This window comes from Lonchura striata, chromosome 2, assembly GCF_050655825.1.
Source record: "Lonchura striata isolate lonStrDom1 chromosome 2, ASM5065582v1, whole genome shotgun sequence".
Taxonomy (NCBI): Eukaryota; Metazoa; Chordata; class Aves; order Passeriformes; family Estrildidae; genus Lonchura; species Lonchura striata.
In genome coordinates, this window is record NC_140704.1 from 119,554,404 (window position 1) to 119,581,261 (window position 26,858).

At 37.9% G+C, this 26,858-nt stretch overlaps 1 protein-coding gene across 6 annotated transcripts in view; it reads right to left on the reverse strand.

Moving 5' to 3' along the window:
• Nucleotides 1–5,205: 5,205 nt before the first annotated feature.
• TOX (thymocyte selection associated high mobility group box) overlaps nucleotides 5,206–26,858 on the reverse strand; it is a 218,119-nt gene continuing 196,466 nt past the window's right edge. For all 6 annotated transcript variants that reach the window (XM_085573843.1, XM_085573842.1, XM_021555662.3 and 3 more), the window contains 3 exons: nucleotides 18,359–18,745; nucleotides 9,376–9,527; nucleotides 5,206–7,479 (listed from right to left, as the gene is read on the reverse strand). In XM_085573843.1, the coding sequence (XP_085429969.1) occupies nucleotides 7,443–7,479; nucleotides 9,376–9,527; nucleotides 18,359–18,745 (576 nt within the window). In that variant the 3' untranslated portion in view covers nucleotides 5,206–7,442. The remainder of the gene's footprint in view (nucleotides 7,480–9,375; nucleotides 9,528–18,358; nucleotides 18,746–26,858) is intronic.

Sequence of the window (26,858 nt, forward strand, 5' to 3'; positions counted from 1 at the left end):
AGGCCTATGCTGTTGACTTTTGAATATTCTAAAGTATGGAAATCCCACAGTCTCTTTGGACTCCTATTTCAGTGCTTTCAAACTTCTCCTGGTGATTATTTTTACTATAATATGCAATCAGGACTTCCCTTATTTCAGCTTCTGTCTGTTGTTTCTTGCCCTTCATGTATGCCTCCAGAAAGATTTGGGCTTTATCTTCTCTGTAAAGATCCACGGTGCAGTTACAGACTGAAGAAGGATTTTGTCTCCTTAAGACTAACCAGATTCAGCATTCTCAGCCCTCCACCTCAGCCCTGTCTTCCAGTTCCTGACCATCATAATGGTCTCCTCTGGATTCACTCCAGAATGTCAATGTTTTCCTTGCACTGGGGCCACTTCTGGAAAGGTTCCCGTGTCATGTTCCTTAGTTTGAAGGTGGCAACAGCACAAGAAGATAGGATAGCCTATTTATGACATTTTTTTCAAATTATCCTCAAAAAAATTCTCCCTTGAGAGATACTCAGCCTTGAAAATCTATCAGCCATGTACTGCAGCAGCACAATCTTCCTGCCAGGAGCTCATACTGTGTCTGCTTCCAGCCTGCTGGCAGAAGGCAGATTCTGCTGTGGATGCAGATGCAGGACAGTCCCATTCAGCTGTCATGGCTCTCTCCTGGTGTGTATAAATAGTTTTCATGGTGGCAGATATATGTTTGTGTACGGTGCTCTGCTAGGTCTGATGTAGAAAGGTAAGTAAAAATCTTCATTGACTTCTAGACAGAAATTCTGGAAAAAAAAAAAGACAGAGAAATAAATCTGTTTGAGGGATATGAATGATATAGTCAAAATTCCAGTCTCATAAGCTTTGCTATTTTAATCAAAGATTCCAGGAACCTAGAACCAGAGATTACTCAGATATCTCTCTCTTTTTATTTTGCTTTTAAAATATTAATCTAGAGGAGTTAAGTTTGAAAATAGCACTCAGCTGTCCACATATGACTTAAAAGTAGAGAACTGCTGAAGACAAAACCGGGCAACTTTCTCCTATTTATTATTTGTAAAATCTCACTTAAGTTAAAACTGCTCCCATGGATCTGAGAACCACTTCACAGATTTTGAACTTTAGTAATGACTAAAGCAGAAGACTGTTTTTCAAAACTCTCAGATCTCAGCTACCTTTCCTCTAAATTACTCCGTGTCCTTGGGCACATCACTTACTTCCTTTCATTTTCATTTTTTTAACAAAACCATGTAGCACATGATTGTATGCCAGAGGAGAGGAGAGGCTCTGCTCATTATTTTGAACTCTGAGCAAAACATGAAGGCTTCCTCTGCTAATTAGGTATCAGCCTTATTTATTCAAGTGGTGACATGTTTTTGAATGAACTTTGGATCTTCATGTTGCTATCTAAGCAGTGCTACATAGACAGCAGAAAAAATATTTCCTGCATCTTCAGTTTTTAACAATATGACTTCACTGATGACACAAACATGGATCCAGCTGTTTCACTGAAGAAAGGTGGAATGACAAAAGCAGTCTGCAGGCTTTGTGTTTGCAGAGGGTCTATGCTGCCATAGGTATTGTGCTAGCACCCTGTGTGCCCTCACCCCCAGCCCATATTGAAAAAGGTTTTGGATTTTTTTTACTTTCCACTGAAACTTGGCACTATGGGAACACCAAGGTCAGCATATATGCTGTGCATAAAGCTGGGAAATTTTTGACTCTGGGTATCAAAGTATGAGAGACTTAAATGTTCAGTGGAAATTTTCTTCATCTTCCATTTTTTTTTTTTTTTTTTGAGGTATTGGAGCTGAGCAGATTGTAAGGCAGAGCTTCCTAGAAAGCAGTTTAGAGCAGCATCTGAAATGTGTGATTCTTGGAGCCTTCAGAGACTTCTGCATTACAAAATGTGTGCCCAGCCTTCCTGCATAGAAGATCACCTACCTGTATGTTTGATTGAGCTAAAGAACATGGTTTATAAAGATTACAGAGACATCCATCCTTGATGTAATTTAATACTTTTTTTCCCCAGGCAGTTTCATATACACCTTGCTGTTTGGTAAATGCAAAGTTAAAAGGAAAAGTATTTTGGTTTGAGTTTGAATTAAACATCCAGCCTCTGGACATGGCTCTGACTTCTCTGGTTCTGCCTGCTGTGTGTGCCCAGTGTCTGCCATCCACATCCTCACTGCTCAGCTGGCCGGCAGTCTGGAAAATGCTGATGTTCCAAGGGTTACTGGATTACAATTGTTCTCTGCAAACAAAATTCACATCTGTTCTGACAACTTATTTCAGCCTGATGCAACTTGAAAAGGTCGAGATTAATCCCAGAAAATCAGACTTCTATTTGAAAGGCCAAATCAACTTTAATTGTAACACATGGCTATTTGTATTGGCATTTAGCTGTAGCCGTTTATCCTTCTTTCCACTGGTATTATTTGTTTCTGAGCTTGCTACTAAAACCTACAATGCCAGCTAAAATGTTTTAAGTAATGTAACAAAAATAACAGCTGACATATTTCCTTTTACAGGTTTCCACTGACCCAGGGTATTTTGTGTGCATGGCTTTTATGACTTTTATCAACAGTCTGGGTGAAAAAGTCATAGAAGAAAATGTTGGTTCATTTTATAAAGATTAATGGTGGCTACTATACCCTCCTATCCTGTTGGCTTTATCTCTCAGAGCCTGAGGGGATGAACCACATGCTCTAGAGTTCTGTGTCCTACCCAATTTGGATCCCAGGCGTTAAGAGGTTTAAAGGCCCTTCAGCTGACACCAGTTGCAAGCTGTGCTTTTCCCTGTCGGTGAGGTGAGTAAGAGCAGCAGCCCTCCCTGGGCACGGTGTAACACCTCACTAACTACCCCGCTTCTCCTGGCAGCTGCTATCAGCTCCGCCGCTCAGCCATCAACTGATAGCTGAGCTCTCAGATCCCCCGAAAAGTGACAGGATGAAAGAGACTGATTTGGCAATACTTTGCTTTTGCTGTTTGGCCTGCAGAAAGATACTCTAAGTGGTGAGATTGTTTAGCAACAGCTGGCAAGCACCCGGGTGTGAGCCTGATTTTCAGACATGACAAGCACTTATAGGAATGTTGCCAGATACAGCTGTTTAAAAGCCTTAATAAACAGCAAGTCAATACTAATCTTTGCCAAATTAATCTTTTCCTTGACAGCCCATCAGAGCAATTATACTCAGACTCGTTGTAAACACACAATTGTCAGAGGGTAAGGATCTTCTCTGCAGTATACTGTGAATTTTTGCACACAGATTGTTTTCCAAATAGGTAGGCTTCCTTTTCTTTTCCTATTCTTTTCTCTTTTTTTCCCTTTTTTCCCCCTCTCTCATTTTATTTTCAGGCCGATTATATGATTGCCATCTTGGTGTTAGCCCGAACAAAATTTCTTTGTAAAGTGTCTGTCACAGCAAGTCCTTAATAGAATGTGAAATGATGACAGTCACAGGATCCATGCAGATGCACATTTGCTAGTGGCTTTCTCTAATTAGGCAGTAACTGTGACAGACTCTGAAATGTTACAAGTCATTGTTCTCACTTGTCCTCTTGTTGGTGAAGTAAGAGCTACATTTGAGATATGATTTAATGTGCTGCTGGGTAATAATAAAATATATGGGTTTGCAAAGGAAAGCAAATGGTGTCTGTGAGACCTGACACAAAGCACCTCGTGTTCTCCAAGGTGCTCAGCACCTCCTGCAGCACTGCCAGCACACTGCTATACCCACAAAATAATATTTTATTTCAATGCAAAAGGGCTTGAAAACACCAGAAAAAATAATTAACAGGGTAATGGCAGTTTATCTGTCTGCCTGTCTATCTATCTAATCTTTTTGACTCTATCTATACCTCTGTCTGTAACTATATCTGCCTCTATACTTACCTATCAATGGGAGTCCAGAAGAGTAACTCCTGTATGAGCTACATAACATCTCTTTAGCTACTTCTTAGGGTATGTGCAAAATACAGATTTTTACCTACTCCATTTCCCCAGACTACAGAAACATATCTCTGTGGATCTGCCATGTTTACAGGACTGGGGAGAAAGGCAAACACAAACTTGAAGATGGTAGTTCAGGGTGGGATAATGTCTCAAAAGGCTAAAGAAGGTGGTAAGAGTGTGTTTTACCTTCCAGTAATGAGCTCCTTTTTTTTTGTTGGGTTTACTGTTTACAGCGGAGCCTCACAGGGAATATTTGGCAGACGCCACTGGAATCAGGAGCTGGTATTTGGTGAGAGAGAGAGAAGTGGGCATGAATACATTACATTTCCCTGTGAATGGCTGGGGCCCTCTATGAATATATTACTTACTTAGTGCCTGTGGATGAGTGTGAGGGGAAAATCCTATGGCAGGCCCATTTGAATTAGAATTTGGCTTCTTTGGTCAGAGGCAGCAGCTGGATGAGATTTCTGCTTGGAACACATGTGAGTCTGGGGATAGAGAGACCAGGATATCTCCTGTCACCAGAACATGGCACACTGAGAGTGGCAGTAAAATCAAAGAGCTTTTCCTTTTTAAAACCTCTGCTTACCTTGTGCAAGCAGAGGGGATTTACAATGTGCTGTGTGTATATGTCGCCAACTTTGCATTCTGTACACCATGTTTTAAAAATAATTTAAAAGTGTATTATTTTCAATGAATGGCAGACAATTTCCTTTGGTTTCTATCACTCTGACAGATGTTTTTATTATGTTTTTTTGTTGTTTCTGTGTTGCTTCCATGTGCAGGTTGTTTAGTTCCTGTGCTCTTTCTCATTATCATGGTTAGGCCAGATGGTGACTTAGAACTAGAGACTGACTGTCTGTGTTACTGTGGTGCCTAAGGCACAGTGCTGCAGTGAAGTATGGGGCACATCTTCCCTTCAGTTCCAGTGGAGTTTCACCTGCTTACAGAAGGATCCCAACCATTGATTGGCAATTTATATCTGTCAATACACAGCTGAAAACAAACAGCAGACTGCCCACGGCTGGCAACCATTTATTTTCTCGTCAGACACGAAGAATTGACATCTATGGATTGAAGTTGGATCTTTCTTTTGGGAAAAAATGGTTTAATTTCACCCATGGACAAAAACTGCTGTTCTTCCAGCACAGTTGTCTCATATGAGCAGAGACTGGACACAGAACCACACTCAGAGCACTGGATGGGTGAAGTGCTGGACAGCAAACACACCACAGGTTCCCATGCTGACAGAGACACCAACTAGCCAGAGGTTCATACAGAATAAGTATTTTATTCATGATGTATTTTTTTATTTACATTAAAGTTTTCTTGTATTTTGAACTCTGCTTGGATACCGAAATTAACAACTTTGTGTGACTGTGCACCTGCTCTAAAAGAAATGAAGATAACACAGTTCTTTTCCATAAAAGAAAAAAGAAAACTGCCTGTCAAAATCAAAGTTGATTTTTCTCATTCCTAGCAATTATCTTTTCTCTTTAGAATTAATATGAGTGGAAAATGTAGTTTACTGTAATATAATAAATAGAAGACATTGGGTAATTAGTAGTGCTGGTATATTTCTAAAGTACTAAACAGACTAACAATAAACTGTGAATTTAATAACAAGTTCTCATAGAGTTTCAAGACAGGAAAATTAGAGCTCTCAGCTACAGTTATTTGAGTAATCACATCTGATCTGCATTATTTATTAGTTATTACATGCCAAGTGATTCCAATTGTACATTGCCTGAAATCATTCAGAAGCAAGCACGCCTTTGTTTCTGTTTTGTTTTATAAAGAAAAACCAATGGCATTGCCAAATGTGTATTCTATCTGAATTGTTTCCTTTATTTCACACAGAAAATACAAATCAGTGGTAGTGTCCATTAATGGGACAGGCATCTGGGACAAAATAATCCAGAAATATATTTTCAGACCTATCCCTGATCCCAAACATTGACAAAATACCTTATTTTGGATATTTTTATCCCTTTCCCTGTGGCTCTTGAACTTACCTTTCATTTTAGGGTTTATTTCTGATATACTCCCTAAAATTCTGTAGGATTTTGCATATATAATAAAATGGCTGAAGCATATTTGGTAATATTTTTTTTTTGGTAATATGTTTATTCCACTTGACAAATTAACAAAACATGATGAAGTTTCAAGAAGCAGTGTTATGCAGTTTTATTCAGTTAGTTCTGTTGGTTCAAATCTTAGTTTTGGGCAGCTTCCTGCTACAATGCTTTAAAAAGGGAGTACTTAAAATACCTTTCTTTATTTTCCATAACAACCAAAGAAATAGAGAAATAGTTCTTGGTTACCTTCATTTTCTGCCATTAAAGCAGGTTTGTTGTTATATTTGTCACTGTAAAAACTAAATAAAGTATTCACATCATCAGTTGTGAACAATTTGTGCCAGCAAAAGTTAAAGCGTCAAAGAAACCTCTTTAAAATGCTAACAAATTTACTTACAAACACCTATATTTATTATTTCATAAATAGGCGCAACAGGTTCCATAAAAAAGATTAAATACAGACACAGTATGAAGAAACAATAATACATAGCCATATGTAGAGGTTATAATTTAGCTGTCTCCAATCTGTTTCTGCATCTAATAAAATATCAGGTAAGCATTTGGCAGTTTTATACATAAAAGGACTTAAATGACGTTTACTAACCAGTACACATAAAGTGATTTTCTTTAAAAAAAAAGCATTTTTTTAGGCAGTACAAAATAAATGTGTTTGCTCTTTATCAACATTAGTTTTTTCTCCTAAGTTTTTTGCATTTATTTCATGAGACAAAGCCAATATTTTTAATTAATATAATTTGGGACTACTTTACTTTTTTTCTCCAAATACTTTGAAAATATAGACTATCAGTCAGTTGTTTAAAAATGAAGTAAAAATATGAATGTTTGCCAATTTTACCCTTATTGTGAAATCAATAAACTGGAATGAGCCAGTTTCAATTACAATTAGCTACAAAAACATTCACATTTTATACTCTAGGAGAGTGTAACATAGATGCTATTTACAAACTTGCTATGACTGCTACATCAAGCCATTTAAAAAGTCTTTAGTAGTTTCATATAAACACCCATTATGAAAAACCAATGGAAAATCCAGGACTTTTATCCGAGACATCTACAGTTGCTAAGGCAGTTAACTACCGCAGCACTTCACAGCAAAAACCAACATAAAATCTGAATGGTCCAAGTTTCCTTCAGGGAAGAAGAAAAGCAATGTCCGTTATAGGATCTCAGGGAAGGGGTGGAAAGGAGAAGGAAAAAAGAGAAAAAATGGGGAAAAAAAACAAAGAAAAGTAAAGAAGCAAGACTATTTTTTCCAGAGTGGGTGACCCACAAGCTCAAATAGTCCTAAGTGCTTAGCAACTTGTATTTTCTAATAAAATGCAGAACTGCCCTGACTGCATAAAGCAATCCATGATGAAAAGACTTCCCTGCATTCCTCAGTGAAAGGAAAGGAGAGGTGTTTCAGATTTTCAGGTAAGGTAGAGTGCTTTGTCCCTCTGCATGCCCCTGTTCAAAGACAAAAAGAACAAATGTGACTTTTTTTTTAATATTTGAAAAATTTTTAGTTCTATTCTTCAAGGAAAAAAAAAAAAAAAGATCAGCCACACAACCCCACTGCATGTCATTAATTCCAAGCATATCACTGAAGTACAGCTGCATTGCCATGGTAATCATAAGAAAAAGTCAAAGTGACTTATAGCAACCTGGAGACCACATCTGTCTTGAAAACTGCATAGGACAGGGACATGGGTTTGAGCACTGGTTTGGGGTAACCTGCAGTAGTGGGTTGGTACCACTGACTATCAAAAACTGCTTGGAGCTCCGGATTTAGCACAGGCCTTGGAATGATGCTCCATAAGTGCCCTTAAGAAGCAGCCACTTTTCCTTAGAGGCAGGAGAGCTTCGTTGCATGAACATGGGTGTCAGCCACTTACTGAGCCTCTGGCATATTTGATTTACTAGGACAGATATAGCCAAAACATGTTGGATTGGCAGGTTCAGGTAAGCACTGCAAGGGGACAGCAGAAGCTTAGCAAAGGTAGTTTAAGGTCATGCACATGGATTTCCATACTTTGAAAATATAGCCCACTCTACACAGAGTGGGCTATCTACAGGCATATCTGCCCAGAGAAAGATGCTGGGCATGGAATGCTATACCCACTGCACATCTGGAGAGCACTTCTGGGAACAATGGCACACTGCTTTGTTCCAGAAGAGACCAGGAATCAAATCCACAGGTGGCTGTGGCTCATTTGACAGAGGACAGTCTATTCAGACCTCAGTGTAAGTGGTTGTAAAAGTCTGTGGGCTGCATAGACTTCAACAAGGCCTGTAGCACATGCCAAAGCACGGTGGTAGAGCACAGAAGTGAAACTGTTCTGCTGAAAAGAGGGCAAGTCATGGGGCAGCAGTGATAGGTATGGGAAAGAGTGATGCTGCTGTTCAGGCTAGTTAAAATCTGCCTCGGTGTCAGCAGAGTGCAGCAAAGGAGTTATTCTGAACTAGTAGCCAGAAAAGAAATTTTATTCAGTTCTAGTTTGAGTTCCAGAAACACTTTAAAACAATAAGGCAAGTGCAATTCTAGGTTTAAGTAAATGTAATGGATGAATCTGGTCTTTAGTTCTGCTATCTGTTCATTTGTCTGGGCTAGATTTGGCACTTTGGGAGCAACCAAGTGCTTTTATCTGCCACTGCCTTGGGGATTCAGACTAAGTCAAGGGGAGGTCAGGCTGGTGGGCATGTTCACAGGGCACAATATCGATAATTTAAAACAGAAATAATACCTTCTGTTCAGTCTTAACTGTTTCCAGGAAGTTCCTGGCACAGTAACATGGCTCCACAAAAACCATGCTGCCAGAAGTTGAAGGTTCGAAGGGGTTACTTAACCTTATATTGAGGACATAGGGCTCCTACAGGTATGGTGTTTTGTTTCTGATTACAATCATGTGGTCTTCATGCCATTCTCTTCCATGTATCTTGTATCCTGTGTATCAGTCCTGCTTCTCACTGATGTGGTTTTTTATGACCCAAGCTAGTTATTTTCATGACCCAGACTAGAAAATAGTTCATGTCATTTGCCTCTCATTGAGACATAGTGATCTTAAAATTTCGTTCTTACTCTTTCTCCCTAAGATTTCAGTTCTGATCTTCTGTGGAATGCAAGCTCTCTAAGACCTAGAAAATGTATGTGCTGTGATAAGGTGACAACAATGTCTAATAAATACATGCATTGAACAATTATTCTCCCACAACAGACTAACTGCTGAATAAGTACAGGGCCATCACACATACACTTCAGAAACACTGTAAGGAAATGGGCAACAATGCTGTTCCCAAATTATCAATCATATACTTGTGTCATGAATGTTGCTCAACACAAGGTGGCATTCACTGGCTGCTTACCCATTACTGCAGTAGTCATTATTCCAGTCCACAGTCTGTGCTGGAGGATTTCTGCACCCTGAACGAACGTACTCCATTGCTTGGGTAACAACTTGTGCAGCTGTTGATGTTGGATTGATGATATTTTGATAATCAGGCTGAAGAGTAAATCCCTAGAGGAGAAAACAAGTGCATTACAAAGTATGGAAAAAGAGTAACAGGTTGGGTGCATTAAGAAAAGTAAAAATGCAGACTGTACTGTGCAATGCTAGAGAATACTTCTTTTCCAGGTGTGATTTTGATTATAAAACCTAAAATAGGCAAAAATGTGTAGATGCTCCCTAAGTTTTAAAATCATTCTTTGGTTTGAGAAATGAAACAATGCCAAAGTGTTGTTCACTGTAACACAGTCACAGGATGGAACTAAAGGAGACAGAGCAGAAACAATTCAAAACCAAGAGAACAACTCAATCAGCACTGGGACAAAAAAGTCTGTTTGTTCCTTAGAGCTTCCATTTAGATTAAACGTAAGCATACACACTAGTCACTAATTCCCAGAATATGCAACAGAATCTTTTTGAAGGATGTAGGCAGCAGGTGGCTGACTGTTTTATTAGACTACACCTATTCACGTATTGTTCTCAAAACCCTTTTTCTTCATTCAGTCACAAAGGGACCATCTGCTGCTTCTTTTATTTGCACTTCTCTCTCAACTAAACGGAAATTCAACCAAAGCTTTTTAACAGTTGTTGGACTAATGTAGTAAAAGTAGCACAGAATAACTTGCTTTTGAAACCAAGGAGGTGAGAAAAAAAAGTGGAAGTTACAAAGAGACATCTAACCTGCTCCCTGAATTTTCTATCATATGAAAAGCCATAATAATTTTTAGCTCTTTTGATATATTCTGATGTTTAAATATTGTGTTTCAAACCCAGGAGAACAATTGAAATTTCAAGGCTAGTGTATCTGGTTCACCCTGTATGTTGTGTTCCTGTAAAGTAGGAAGAGCTATCTATACTGAGTAAAATCGTGGGAACGTTGGATGAAAGCAATCGATGTCTACTGAAAAAAATCCAGACCAAACTCCTTCTGGGGCAAGGGCATACAATTCCCACTGAAGTTATCTGGATCAATAGCTACTAAATCAGAAATGGATGCCTAGTTTGGAAACCCACTCCTTCCAGCCAAAGACCATATACAGAATAGATAGAAGTAACTCTCAAAGTTTTTGGTTAATTCATTGTTAGTGCATTGTGTATGATTGCTTTTCTTATGCAGCCTTAATTAGGACAGGAATTTTGTGGACAGATTTTTTTTCTGCGTGTTTAAGAAGGCAGCCATGCTACCTTTTGTCAAGATAAATGTGTATTTTCAGCTTTCACTTGTCCCCCTTCATCCACAGAAATTACCTTTATTCAAACCTTCTTCTCATCTCTCTTCCTTGCAGTTCCCTGAGGTCCTGCAGGTGTTTTGCCCCACCTCTCATGCACACTGCCACCTCACTCCACTCACCCTGATCACAGGTTTTAGTCTAGGCATTAAATGACTGCAACTTTATTTCTTAATTTTTTCCGTATGGAGAATACCCTGAGTAACACTTCAGTACCTTAAACACTCTTGGAAACCTCACTTTATCCCTGTTGACTCCAAGAAACAGACTATTCGTAGTGAGCAAGTTCACAGCTGAATTCTGCAACTCGTTGCCATGTTATTTATATACTGCCCCAATAAAGAGATTAAATAAAGCTTTCCCTTGGTTGGTTTTACACCCATGGGAATGGTAACCCCCATGCTCTGTACACTGCCTTTTCACCAGGCTCTAAACATGTTCAGCAAGCTGCAGAGACAACCCCCATACCTGCAACAGATCCAAAGGAAACATTAACTAAGCAGATTTCCCAATGACTTTAATTGGAGTTTTGTGTAATTAGAAGGCAGAAAATTTGAGTTTGTATACCATTGACATAATTTTTATACAAAACATCAACCATAAGGCCTTTTTAATTTAGCTGTAAGAGGAAACCAACCATAGAAACAGATCCCACCCCCAGGTACTCAGATTTAAGTTTGGTAGCAAATCCCCTGATTTATCATATATAAAAGAAAAACACTATATAGGGACAGTAGCCAGTATCAAAGCATGCAAGTGAGCAGGCACAGAGACTCAAGTACTTGTAAAGTCACAGAATGGTTTGGGTTGGAAGGGACCTTAAAATCATCTGGTGGGCAGAGACACCTTCCACTAAACCAGTTGCTCATAGCTCCATCCAACCTAGCCTTGAACACTTCCAGGGAGAGGGAGCATCCACAAATTCTCTGGACAAAAGTCATGCAGCAAGGAAGCAAGGAGACAGTTCCTCCAAATCCGAGGAAAAGACCACCAGTACACTATCCGTTCCATTTCTTTTGGACTTAGGATAAATAAATAGCTTATGTGTCAGAAAACAGTTCTAGGTTTTAACTCAAGAACTAGGTGAGGATGCATTCTCATATTTTTTTCAGGTTTTCTGTGTGACCACAGCCAAATTGGTTTGGCTCTCTTCCAGCAAAACCCATGTGCATGTGTGCTTGGACTGAACTGGTACCTCTAATGTTAAGGTTGGGGTTGCAGAGCCATATTTAATTCTCCTACCTGCAAAATAATGTTTTCATCTTGTACCTGACAAGTCTATTTGGTTTATGGCTGCCTGGGACTGGGGTCTGTTTCTTAGGGCACACTCAGGTGATAATGCTAACCTGGTTCAGGGGCATCTGAGCCAGGCTCCAGTCCCAGAAGGGTCTCAATGGTCCCTCTGGGGTTTGAGGGATACGAGAATACTTTCACTGTGGGTGATGGAAAGTATGCTTGCTAAAGTAAAGTCATTTAAGCAACCTCAATTCAGTATGAAGGACTGATAAAGTATGGTACTGTTTAAGATACAAGCAAAAATTCAGCTTTTTCATCAACAGAAAAAGCTCTGAAAATAAAGATCTGTACAACAGAGGGAAACAGCCTTGTACAAGGCTTGTGGTAAATATTTGGGTATTATTTATGTAAGCCCTTAACAAACAATGATGAAATAAAAAGTGCTCAGAAAATGAGTGCTTCGAGGTCTAATTAAACAATGCTGAATGTTTTTGCATTGTAATGCTCAAGAGAAAATCACCAACTGTTTTGCAACATGCCTAGAATTTTAAATTTAATTTTCTTGTTCCAGATTGAAATAAAAATAGGGAACTTGATAAAGATTAATTTGATGTCAGGAGGGACATTTGCTCTTTAATTAGATTTCTGTAGCCCTAGCATTTTCGTTGTGCCACTGTAGCAAGTCCTAAAAAGCCTGCAGCAGAACTAAAGAGTGATCCTCATCTCCACACTTTACTAGGAACTAATTTCATTTCCTGCCTGTCTGGAGAGGTATTTTCAACAGGCATCAATGTTTTTGTCTTCACAACTGATTTATTCATCAATCTCAATGTGATATTTTAAACCTTTAAATTACATCCAAATCCTAAAGCATCTGTTTATTACACAAGGAAATTGAAAATCTGTCTGTGTGATATCATACAAAGATTTTTCCTTAAGGTTATAAAGGAAGTTGACAGATATTAATGATTTTTTTTTTCTCTTGACCTCATTCGAAGACAAAGCTTAACAAAAAAGAAGAAGAAATCTGGACAAATACAGCAGGTTCCTGAGTTTGCTGTATATAAAATATATACCAGAAAAAATGAGGTTATTATTTTTGGCAGGCTATGCAATCATCTTGCTGTATACATTTATTTTCTAAAAGTAGAAATTTTTATTTTTACTTTTAGGTAGAATTTTTAGGTAGAATTTTTCTACATAAAAGTAGACTGAAATGAGTTATTATTAAAAAAAAAATTGACATACATTAATCTTCTGGTGCTTCATTATGCATAGGTACTTGCAGCCATGGCTACTAGGCATGAAGAATCTAGTTTTGCTTCCTCTACCTGTGAACTGAAATGACAGAGTTGGACATGGGATTCGCCATCCCATGCAATGCGTGGGGGAAGGATTTTGAGCAGGAAAGGTGATGCTTCCAGTTGGGCTGCTTAAAAGGGCTCCTTAACAAGATCTGGGTGTATTAAGGAGGGAGTGAATTCTCAGTCTCATCACTCTTCACACCAAAGAGCACAGTGAACAGGCTGGATAGAGATGTATGCTCAGAAAGAGGCACAAATGACTGTGTGAGTAGAGGAAGGAAAGAATGACTTTGCAAGTGAAAACAGGCTGCAGCTTTAGTTGCTCTTTCAGCCTGAAATTTGGAGAAATTGTGCTGATTTGAATGACAAGGGTTAATAATCAGATCATCTAAGGCCAACCGAGTAAAAATTAAACATCATGTCAAACCTAAGAAACAGACTGGAGAGAAACAACTCTGTATCAGTCATAAAATTATACAGTGATAAGCTGCTCACATGAACATTTAATGAAAGAAAAATCACTCTACTGTGAGTCTACCTATGCGTCAAAGGAGGATAAAATAAAAACTTCGATTTTGACTTTTCAAAGGAAAACTTTAATACAGTTCCTGTTAATGATATTTAAGAAAAATATAATGAATTTCTGAATTACAAGTTAAAGAAAATAAAAATCAGGATTTAATTTTAATTTAAGTATGAGAATAGAATGAATGTTTGTTTTTTTTAATAGTTTAATTGATTATCACTGTAAACAAATACCCCAAAGATCTACAGTAGTGACCCTTTAAAAATGTATTCATTAATTGTTGGAACAGAAGAGGAAAAAGACAAAATAATTTACTTCCAATAAGTTACAATTTAGATAATTCAGAGAAGATTGTTTAAAAGAAATTAAAAAATAATTACTAATGCTAGGCATGTGACCAAAATGCTAATACCAAAATTTTTTCATTGCATTTCAGAACACTTTGGATGCATTGCATCAGCTGCATACTCCACAGAATTAATTGATTTTAAAAAAAACAGAAATTGTGCAGTCACTGAGGACTTTTGGCTACCAACACTTCTAATTTTTTTGATGTTCTGTAGTTTTTGTGGATTCCCAAAGGAGACTGCCCTTCTCCAGCTGGCAGTCACTCTTGATTTGGCAGCTGCACACGTGCAGGCAAGGAGTGCTGGATATGGAGAAGGACATGTTATTCCCCATAGAGCTGATGAAAATCAGCTCATTGTCCTGGAAGCAGTGGGAGCAGAACTCTCTCCCCAGGTCAGCACTTCTTTTCAGTCCCTCCTCAAAGTTTGCATAGAGGAGTTTCTGAATTTCACACGCAATGTTTCTTGGAGAACTGTGTTTCTGCCTGCCAGGACTGAAATCTGGATCTCTTTGAGGTTTTTCTTGGAATTGGCAGTTCTTCAGACATTCTACAAGATGTGTGATATAAAGCTTTTCCTGGAGAAAATGACTGACCAAATGTCACAGATCCAGAGTTTAAGTGGGGGATATGTTGAGAGGAGGGATTCATAGAGCCTGCTACTGTTGAGTGTCACACTAGTGAGCCATGAACTACTTTAAAGAGGGATGTTTGGAAAAAAAAACCAACAAAAAAAAAAGGACAAAAAAGGACAAAAAAGAAATATAAAGGAAAAAAAAAAAAAACCGAGAACCCACAATTCCACAACTGATGATTTCTACTTTTAACATGCCTCCAGCACAGTCTGCAATGAAGGTACCCAGCCAGGTGAGCCAACACCTGCAGCAAAATACTGCTCTGCTGGGAAGCTGTTGGCAGACTTACTCTTCTCTTGCCTATTAAGATCCATGCTGCTGTGTGACATGGCGAAATTTGCCTCTTTTTTTTCTTATAGTGTATTAGTCTATTTAGTATGAATAGTGCTGAGGCTTCCAAAGAGGAAAATTACTCCTGTTGCAAGTCACTCCCTAGGGAGTGGTATGTTAACTAGCTTCTGTTCTTGCTGCCTTCATGGAGTCTTTGGAAAGGTTTATGGTGGCCATACCTAAGCATGGAGGAAATAAAACAACTTGATAGAGGAAGTGAAAAAGTTGGTTTAAAAGCAACTATTCCTCTGCTTTCTCAGAATTCATATTCTTCCATTATTCTTGGCTTATTATTCATGAGGGTGCTCTACACAGTGCTGTTTGGGACTGAACATCACATCCAGACCTCCCCTTCCCTCCTCACCACAGGCCAGACACACAGCGTCGTGCCTCCTCTTTCTCCTTCCTGCTGTTGATTCTGAGCTGCTGGGAGAGCTCCATTTTTCTCCCACTACATCTTTTCCTCTTTAACAAGCTCTGTGATCAAACAATAGAGTGTTTGCTCTATTTGAGCCAGAAGGGAGAGCAGAGTACTTTGACAACTGAGTCAGAAAGGCCCTTACTTTTAGGTTGTAGTCTCTTGACTTTTTGCAATTTGCCTCCTGGTAACCAACCAGTCTTCTATGTTCTAACACAGTATGAAATCCTGGTGTTTTGTTTTCTATCATTTCTTGACTAAAAAGGGTCATACCTAGGAAACTGAGCAGGATACCACTGTTCTGTTCTGTCATGGCAAATCATGGTATTGTTAGTACACCTCTAACCCTATAATGTAATTTACATTTTGCTATATTTAAATTCAATTCACAAGCTCTATAAGCTGTTGTGTGTTAAAAAAACCCCAAACAAATATTCCAAAGTGAAATGACATAGGTTTTCCAGACTGTAAAACAAAAGCAGGAGTGCAAGAAATATAAATTGGCTTGTAGATATTACACAGTAATTAAAGAGACATGTAGGTGAAGCTTGGTAGTGAAGCATTTCAACAAGCACCTTGAGTGAAACAGAAATATCTCACCACAGTATCTTAATTAAAAGGACCAGCATTTCTGCTAAGGAATATGAGAAAGCATTTGACCTAAAATTTTGTGAGTTTAACAGGAACACAGAGGTACAGCATTTTTACATAACTATAATTGTCCTTAGTTAAAAAAAGACTCATCATGATAAAGATCTGACTTCTAGAGATCTGTTTTCTACAACCAAGTGTCCTGTATTTTTTCTTAAGCTAGAAACAAGTAATCTGTGCGCCATATACATCACAGATGACTGAAAGTAGTTTCAAATAATGGATGCACATGCCTTATGCTTCAAGCTTGCAACTTGACAAAATAAAACATTAGCAGATTCATACTACATTACCTTTTCTTTGGCAGAGAGTTTAGAGTAATGCCTAAGTGTTCATTCATACAAAAATGATGGTTTATGTATAAATATGTAAGTATCTAATGTCTGCATTACATCTTTTGCTAGCCCCAACTGTAGTATTAATTCACTAAATACAGACAGATTTTCAAATCTATTCAGTAAATTATGCCTAACAATTCTGAAAAGACATAAGGAATTTTGCATTGGACAACTGAAATACAAGTGACACTGAAGCTGGCAAACAATCTGAACTTGGAAGACCAAATCACTGTGCAATAAAACCTTGTTGAAATATAGCTCTAGGATCTCAACAGGTGGCCGTCACAGATGTAATTTCTCATGTTTGGTAAATGAACCAGAGCATTGCTTTGTGTCTCACTGCTCTGAGCCTTCAGATTCAGGATCCTAAGCCCAGGATTCCTCTGGGCTTAGGCTCTCCAGACTAAGACTCTCTCTTCCTGGCTCACTTGCCTAGGACTTCCTCTAGCTAATTCCAGCTGCCCAGGCTTGGGGTCAGCTCCTGAGTTTGTCTGAGACTTGAGCATGGCTCTCCTGGAACACTCACACTAACTGCAAGAAAACTTCCTTGAATACATGACTCCACATATGTGTGGTCATAAGTCTGTTGAGTCTGTTTTCTCTGGCAGGGAAAAATTTACTGAACTAGGAAGAAGTTGTGAACATTTTACAAGTTTTCTTTCTTGATTACTCCAAATTACTCCTGAGACTAAGATCAAAATCTCTGAATAAATCCAAATCATCCTGAGCATATCTTGATTTAACTCCTGAACAACTAAGTTTATCAGTCCAAAGTGCTTTCAACACTTTTGGGGTTTTTTCTGCTTTGGAAAATTTCTTCCCCTGTTAAATTGTTCTCCCAGCAAGAAGCTATGGTTTGTGTTCAAGTATTCCCAACTTTAAAGACCAACCTTGAGATGAAATGTTTCTGGCTTGGAAAGGAAATGCCAATGCCTTGTTAGCAAAAGTGAATTTTTAGAAAAATATAAAACATGGAGCATGTTTATGACTGTGTATTATCATCCAGTACCGCCAAGTTTTGTGTATACAAATTTTGTAGATTCTTGCAATTTCATTCAAAAATTTTTCATTTTAATGCTACTTTGCAAAGCAAGATATTATTCTTGATAGTCAGATCTCATACAATACAAAATAAAATTTTCTCTCATGCAATCAACAGTTTATCTTCTCTCTTTATATTCCTCTGTAAGCCTGGAAGGCACAATACCATGGATGCTCTGCATTAACTCAGAACTCGTAGGAAATATTTCAAGAATCAACTATCTAAAACACTCAGAGAAAGTAAAAAAAACAAACAAAAAAACACATATTGGAATGATGGACACAGCCCATTTATTTCCAGTAAAAAGGAGGTATATCTATTTAGCAAAATGAAGTTATGAATGTGGAGTAATCTAACACACTCATGTTCACTTAATCTAGCATGTTCAGTGCAACCTGGGTTGTTTTATGTTTCCTCTGACCGTTCCACATCACAGTCAGCACAAGGATAAGTGCATAAGCTACAATCATATTTTTTCTAGACATGCCTGCCTTTTGTTTGTGAAGTGTGGCTTCTGAAAGCTTTGCATTTCACTGTTTCAGGGTAGTCACAGATTTGTAGAGGATCTGTGGACAGTGATGGACATTTTCGCTAGAACAAACACTTCTACTGCAGTTTTCCATCATGTAGTTCATTTGTTCTTGCCCTTGAAAGAATAAGCCTATACTACTACGGTTTTGGAACCTGCAAAATTAAAGCTAATCTAAATCTCACTATGACAACTTCTGGATGACTCCCCTCCCCAAAAATAAAATAATTTCCCAGAGAACTGAAAAGCTCCAACTTACTTGCTGCATTGTAGGCGAGTGTAAAGCAGACTGGACCTGCATTGGTAGCTGGTTTCCAATGGACTGCTGCATTGGGATCGGCTGGTGCTGCTGGATGTTGAGATGCTGGTGCAGAGGAGGACTAATCTGAAGCGGTGGAGGAGGGGACACAGCCATGTTTGCTATGGAAACAGTCACTGGCATTTGGTTGTTGGGCTTGGGTGCTATGTTCCTGGGGATATTGGCATGCATGGCGGTGATGTGAGGATTCATTCCTGGTTGTTGGTGGTAGTGGGAACTGAGGTACAGTGCAGAGTGAGCCTGGGCAGGCCCGTGAAACACTGACTGCTTTGAATTCATCATCTGAGGTTGTGGGGAGGCTTTAACATCAACAGGTTCGCTGTAGCTCTGTTGGGGAAAAGAAATATCAGAAAATACTTAGAAGCTACCAAATACGGCTGTTCTACCCCCTGAAGTCTGTTTAAGAGACACACCGTAGGCCAACATTTATCCATTTCCTTGAAATGGAGTTTGGTTATTACTCTAGAAAAATAATTAATCCCTTTCATCTTACACTTTTGCCTTCAACATTGTAAAAAAAAAGTAAATTAGGTCCTTCATTTCCTGGTCTAGCCTGGCATTTTCTTTTTCCAAACTTGGAACTGCCATCACTGATCTAATAACTTACACAACCAAGGCAATGAAGCCTGACACATGTTTTCACATAAGCAGCCACTATTATTGTCCTCAGATTTCATGGCCTAGTTGAAAGGAAAACTAGGAGTGTGGGTTACAGCAAAACTCTGTAGTGAGTTTTGACATGTCTTATTTTCCCATCTGCAAAGCATGGATAAGATTTTCCATGTCCTTTTACCATATACATTGGTATTGCTCATAGTTATTTATCAGTTAGTTAACGTGATGAAGAGGCTAAACCCCATCCTCAGCTGTTCCGCTGCATGGAACAAATACACTAGCTGCTGTGACAATGCCTTTACTTTGATATATTTTGTGTTGGAATGCTATCCATGCCATCAAACATACTATTTAGGCCATGCATTAAGACAAATAGGAATACTCTGAATAATTTCTCTTTTAGCGAAACATGCTTTATTAATTGAATTCATAAGGGTCTGAAAATTCTGTTTAAAACCTATAGCCATATAAATGTTAGCCTGCACCCGATATAGGGAAGTTATCTTTAGTCTAAAGCTAAAATACAACATAGAATATGAGAAACTGCAGTTTTCAGAAATATTATGGTCTGGCCAGATCTCCTAAAGTTACTAATAATAAAACTTATCCATTAATGAATATGAATTTTAATAATAAATTTGCTCTAATATTTATAATTTGCTCAATAGTTTTCATACCTTTATTTTCTTAGGTATCTGGAGTGCTAACTGTGTGCTCGAACAAATGATGAAAAAAAATTAAGAATTAACTCACATCTGCTTATAGGTGGGAATTATAATTTGAAATTAAGACATACTGGGATTAATAGTCAGTGAAAGGTGAAACATGCTGGAAAAAAAATGGCATAACTGTCCCTCTGGAGAAAGTCACTTTGTCAAAACAAGGCAGAAAGATGAATACACGCTCTTATTCTGTGATCTCTGTGTCATGTTTGCTCAGTTTACAAGTCAGAGTAAGTTTCATGTTACTCTCAGCACTCCAGGGTCAGTGAAGTCTATTTGTATTCCTTCTGAAGGATGCACCATCACCAACAATCTGTTGACATGAGCGTTACTGAAATTGCTTCATTATATGCAATGATGAAGATGAGAATGATAACTTCCTTTTCCCTATGTGTGACTGCAGTTCCATTAGCAAAAAACCCCTTGTTTTCTCCAGTAAATGAAGGAAAATTAAATGAATATGAAAAAATTAATGCAAATCTCTGTCTCTGTGGATCTGCCTAGCTCTGCTTGCATGAGGGTGTACACATGTGCAATATATATTATGTTCACATTTGCAGGATTCAGATGCAGATATAAAAGCCAGAAAGTAGCTGAAAAATCTGTCATTATTTGGATATTATTTTTTAAACACTGAATTAATGTTTATGAAAACATGGGAAGAATTTCGTCCCCCTCTTCCCAGTTGCATTTCTAGAACACTCCTGAGTGTAGAAGCAATGACTGGCAGGTTTGCTGAAATTTGAGCAATTCAGAAGGTTTGTTAATTAGCAGCATAGTCAGGAGACTCCTCTTGGGTGTCCCATGCTTATTACACATTACAGGAGGTGCAGGCTGTGTTCTTTCTTGAGAGACTTGGAAGTTTTATTGAGAGCATAGTCCCCTCATGGTCCAAGCAGGGATAATTGCTCCTGAAGTGTGTAAGGGCAGATTGGCTAAACTAATCCTCCTGGTGAGGTGAGTGCTGCAAAAAGCCTTTGCTGACATACTGATATACACTTCTATTTCTATACACTTCTATTAACTACAAAGACGATGACATACACCCCTTTAACAAAGATACAGGGAACCAATTAATTACTGGACAACTCTGAGTTCACACATAAGTGGTGGATGCATGGCTAACACTGATAAAATTACAGACATATAGATAGTATAATTTGATATTTTAAATGCTGAATTATGTTAAGAGGAATTGCAGAGTCTGTGGTCAGAGATTAATGTAACACTTATTACACCTCTGAGAAGAGCTCTGCAAAGTGATCAAAAGGGACAGTTTCAGTTGTCTTAAGCTATGAATCAGCTTTCCATGTTTCACCACCTCTTGATCCAGTAAAAAGCACAAAACCTCAGTTTAAGACCAAGTATTTTGCTGCAACTTAGGATGCTATAAGTCATATGTGATGTGATATGTGATATGTGATCAGAAACCAAATTGTCCAAAATCAGTGTAAAACATACCAATATTATCAGTTACTGGAATCCTGATAAATGAATCCATTAAAAAATGCCATTCTCCAGCATACTGCACTTTCAGCATTTTCCCTGCAGCTGGGTCAGAAACACAGATTTTATAAGTATTGCTGGAGTTAATAAAATAGGTGATGTCAAGTATTTCGGCTTTGTGATGTCACTTTGCCATGAAATAAAACAAGAAGCATGTATGACACACAGGTCACACTATGATTTTGGGCCCAGTTACTGCTTTTGGTGACTAGAATGGGCATTGCACTGGTCCAGTGCAGCATCAGACAGTCTTAGACAAGGACTTTTATTATGGGTAAAAATTGGAATTAAGAAAGAATGGATTTGACTGTCCAACAAGGGCTTCAAATGTACAGTTACATTCCCTACTTTGCAGGTTGTATTTCAGCTAATTTTCTCTTGACTTATCCAAGGAGAAGTGCACACAAATAATTTAAAATGCTCCCCCAAACCTCTAATTAATCTGCCCCAAACCAACACAGACAATATACGTCACTAATATATATTGTGATATAGAATGAATTTCTAGGATTCAGATATATGCAGTGGAGACCAAAATTACAAATCCATACACGCAGGCCACCAAACACCGGGGCCTAGTAAATTCTTAAATGCTGGAAAGTCTTCTACTAGGCATGTAGTGAGAACATCTTCCATCACAACTAGCTAGGGAATGGTGGTGTACACCCACCACTAGAGGGTGACAGAATATTACATTTAGTTAATGGCAGGTGGTGGTATTTTACACATACATTAGTGAACATACTCTAGGGCGGCAAATCAGCTTTTCATAACAGCCCTTTATGCTCTTTGAGTGGCTTATGCTTGTTCTGGAGAACAAGTTGAAACCTTACTGTAAATCTTAACATTCTTCACAGTCTAGGAGAATGATTGGAGCTGTGTCTCCTTCTAACATCATCACCTAATACTAAAAAAAACAAAAATTCAGAAGGTGAAGACAAGGTAGGTAGGCCAAGACAATGGAATGGTACAGAGAAAGTGTTGCCCCTTAAGGTACAATACAAATCCCATTCCCTCCACCCAAAAAATCTGTTCTTTTACTGAAACAAGAGAAAACAGAAGAATATTTTGAAATCCCAACAGAAAGATGACAGTAGAAGAGAAATAGGAAAAAGGGAGGAATAAAATAAATACTACTGTAATTCTGATGATAACAAGTATAATTATATTAACTAAAATTACTGGTGCTGCATGACCCTTGGTCCACAAAATTATTTTATTTGTATAATATTTTCAAGGAAGTGTGTGATTATGCAGATGAGTGCTCTTCTTAACAGAAAGAGTTCAGGGTGGATATTTTTGCACAAAATTCAGAAAGTGCTGAATCAAGTTCTTCCACATGATTTTCACCAAACTCATGACGTTCTTTCCAATTTTAGTGCAAAGAGAGATATCCCATGCACCTCTATTCCCCTACTGTGCACCAAAACTCCCTATGCTTTGTTGCCAAATTAAAGAATTAAACTAGGAATAAGGGGTAAGCATTGCTCACTTATTTGTGCTAGTCTTTTCTGAAGGGACTAGCCCTGGCACCAGTGGTCATTCTTATCACACTCAGGGAGTGTGTTTGTTCCTTAGAGGAAAGTGACACTGGGATTTCCCTCATCCCATTTGACTCACTCCTGTGGTTAAGAAATTATTTTTGGTAAAGTTATCCAGCTTAATTTAGCTGTGTTGTAGAAAAAAAAAAAAAAAGGCTTAGATGACGCTATATTGACATCTCCATATCTTTGGATAAAATTTTAAAACTTTGAAACATTTGAAAACTCTCACGTATGTATTTGTGTAACCAAAAAGCTCTTGAAACCTACACATGGGTATTGATTCTCTTTCTAAATTGTGTCTGCCTTCTGGTTACTGTTGGAGATTGTAATATCATTTCTGTTGAAACATAAACATCAGTGTGGTTGAAAGCAAATCAAGGACATGTTTTAACAAGGCAGTACTCTAAGGGCCTGATCCTTAGACTATTGAATTTAAAAGAAAATCTATTATTAATTCAAACAGAATTTGGATCACAGCCCAACACTGTTATTGTTACTTAAGTATTAATGTCTGGATGTCCATTTCATTTTTCATGAAAACCAGGTAGGATCTGACTAATAGAGGCTGAGAATCATTCCCAGTTGATGATCACTACTTTTGACCTCTGATCCATAAGAAGCATGCCTAGAATCTACAAGTGCCTGTACTTATTTCCATTGTTAACATGATAATGCAGTTTTTGTTAGAAATGTTGTCAAGTAGGACTGCATAGATATAGTCACACATGATGTATATAGACATCCTCAAGTTACAAAATTTATACATGCTTCATATTCAGAATTCTTATCTGGCATAGAATAATACGTGGGAATTAAATAGATTTTTACAATAATTTCACTCTAGTATGCAGTGCTCAACTAATATTGCTTCTTGCAATGTGAAACTAAAAAGTCAGTATTTCCCAAAGAAACCAGAGATGTTCTATTTCTGGTTTCTTTGGGACAAAGAGGAAAAAAGGATTTTTTTCTTGTTCTATTGATTTCAGAAAATTAACGATTAAAGCCTTTCAGCTGGAGCAATATAATTTCAGTTGTTTACAGAGGAGATAATATCAAAATGCTTCTTTATTAATAACACCAATTAAGCTCTGCTTTGTAGTAAAATACTCAGTAAATACATTCAGAACATTCAGTAAATGTTCTTGGTACTACTGAATGCTTATGTGTCCCTTAAATATATGCTGAGAGACCTCCTCAAGGGCAAAGTGAGCCTTATGGCCAATATGCAAACAACAAACTGCAAGCAGCTTTACTTATGGGCAAACACAATATATTCCAAATTCAGAATTATTTTTTTTTTTACAAAGCCATAATGGTGTGACATAGCTCTATTTTAAATGAGAAACAGGTGTTTCTCTTTAAATAAGAAATGGAGGTCTGGCATCCTCTCTCTACAGACCAGAACATGCACTGTGTGAGGATTTCAAAGCCTGGAAAATAGCTAAACCTAATTCAGGTTTTACATGAATTATAAACCTCTGTGGTTGCTGCACTGTCCCTTTCCCTGATGGTGCCGTGCTCACAGCTGGTGAATGGTGTCTGTCCTTCAGCCATGCTGAGGAATTCAACAATCTTTGGACTCTGTGACCACAATGAAGGTTACGTTCAGGAAACAGGAGTGATTATGTCAGCTGGTACCAGGATGGTCCAGGCTGTGCAGGCTGGGATAAAACTTAGGCAGGCCTGACTCAGCTTAAAAATGAGTTATCTTCAGTACTGTGACATTAAAGAGGCAGATAGAAGGAAATTGGCTGCATAGTTATGCAGCTCCTACAAAGCTTACCTAAGCTTAAGTTCACATCTGCTCTCTTTGCTGTCTCTTTGGTGGAAAGAGCATCTTGAATTGTTTATTCCTTCTCTCAGCTTTTCTGTGTTCACATAATCCTGTCTGTTTGTAACATTTTTGACATTTTAGGTGATTTCCAGCCCCAAGTTTGTCCTTGAGAAAAGTCTCTTTTTCTAGCCTGCATGGGCTCAGCCATTTTATTAATACCCCTGTGAAGATGTTTATGAGAGAACGACTTCTCTCTAGCACTGCTTTCTCCTCCTGCTTAACTCTCTAACTCCAACAGAGATCCCTTTGATTTAACTCTATCCACTCCAGTAGACAACTCACATGCATATTTGCAGTGCAGCTGCATTCCTACCTAAGTCATAAGAGAATCTTAGCAAATGACATTTTCTATTTTGTTAATTCCAGTCACCTATTGCAATAACAACATCTGGGACCCCAGAGAGTTCAAAAAGCTTTTTGACACATTCTTGATGTTTCAAAAACAAAGGAGTAAGCCATGGGTTGTCATCTATAATTAGTCAAGGTGGCTCAGAAGAACATCTTCAAATCTAAATATACATTTTGTCATCATCAACAGGGGATTGCCATAGATTCATTTAGGATATGGAAGCAAAAATTGATGTTTTATGAATGTAACCTGGGTACATGTGATAAAAGATATGCAACTTTAATTTTATACAAGTGTTTTAATTCCCCAAATGGAAGCACTAGACTAATAGTGAAATCTAGTTTTATTAACTCACTTCAAAAACAAACACAGTTCCTCTTCAAATCAAAATCTGGCCTCTGCCAAGATCAAGACATTTCTTCCACTTTTTGGCAGAAATTATGGGAGAGCATCTCTCAGTTTTTGCACTGCTGAATGTAAAGTGTTGCATGATTTAGCCTCAAATCAAATTCATGGCACAAACCTAAATATAGTTTGCTCTTTATTTTCAGCTGCAGTAGATCATTGGTTTTCTTGCTAGACAAAAAAATGTTTGGACTTGTGTTATGATGAGTTGAGGCAATTGTTTTATAAATACACATTTACTTAGCAGATACTCTGATGCATCACATATTTGCAATATCAAATATTTAATTTAATATTTAATTTATTTTACAATTCTATGAAAATTTCTGACTACATCATAACAATTCCAGAAATAATCGAGGTATCACGGAAGCATGAATTACCTGCTTTGGAAGCTTTTAATTACAGTTTTTCTATTTATCAATTCTAATGCAAAAAGGTAAAACTTGTATGTGTATGTCACCACTCTGGGACTGATTTGGTTTTGCTTTAAGAGAAATATTGCCATATGCCTTGTAGCACTTTAATAGCTACCAAAAAAAAAAAAAAATCATGCATCAAACATAACTATACTTTTTATTTATTCTTTCTCTTATGTCTTCACTGAGTACAGTTTAGTTGGTTTATGAAATTCCAAAAACATCTGCATGGACTAGGGTGAGATATAACGTAGGAAAAGCTGTTCTCAGAAGCAGGTGCCTTTTTGCCAGCAGCAGAAGGAATGCTGCTCTCCTTGCATGTGACAGCCAACTTGTTAAAGCACTGACCAGGAGATGAGACAGTTCAGCACTAACTCTTGTCAAGAGATATTAAGAATTTTATTCCCAAAAGAAATGTTCTAAACCCCAGCAGCTGCTTATTTCAGGAAGGAGTGAGCCAGGATACAGTGGCCCCCTACATCTGAAGCTTGGCCACTGTGAAGCTATGCAGTTACAGAAAACAAATTGTGGAGAGAGCACACCTGCATACACACATTTATTTAGGAGTTGGGAAATAAATGATCAGGGAGACCTAATATATTTTATTACTTTTTCATATGTTTGTGCTCTCACATATGAAATTGGAAACTAAGACAAATTTTATCATTTTAGTTTTGGGTTATATTTGGGTTTTGATTTTGTTTTGGTTTTGTTTGCTTGTTTTGTTGATTTTTGTATTTTTTTTTTTCTAATCATGGTCTCCATATTGCTTTTTACAAGTAGGTAAAATGTTTTCATTTATCTCCACTGCATTTTTAAGAGACTTGAATTCCTTAGGCTGATCATTTTTATTACAACATGGGCAATGTAACAGATACTTTGGGTCCCTGGAACTCTCTGGTTACAAATTGCTGGGCTAATGGCATTAAGGCAATGTCAGTCTTACAGATATGACCTTTAGTTTTCTTATGAACCACAATTGCAAGATGATGGACTAGGAAATGCTAAGTCTGCCATATGTTTCAAGAAGCAATTTTACATGTCCA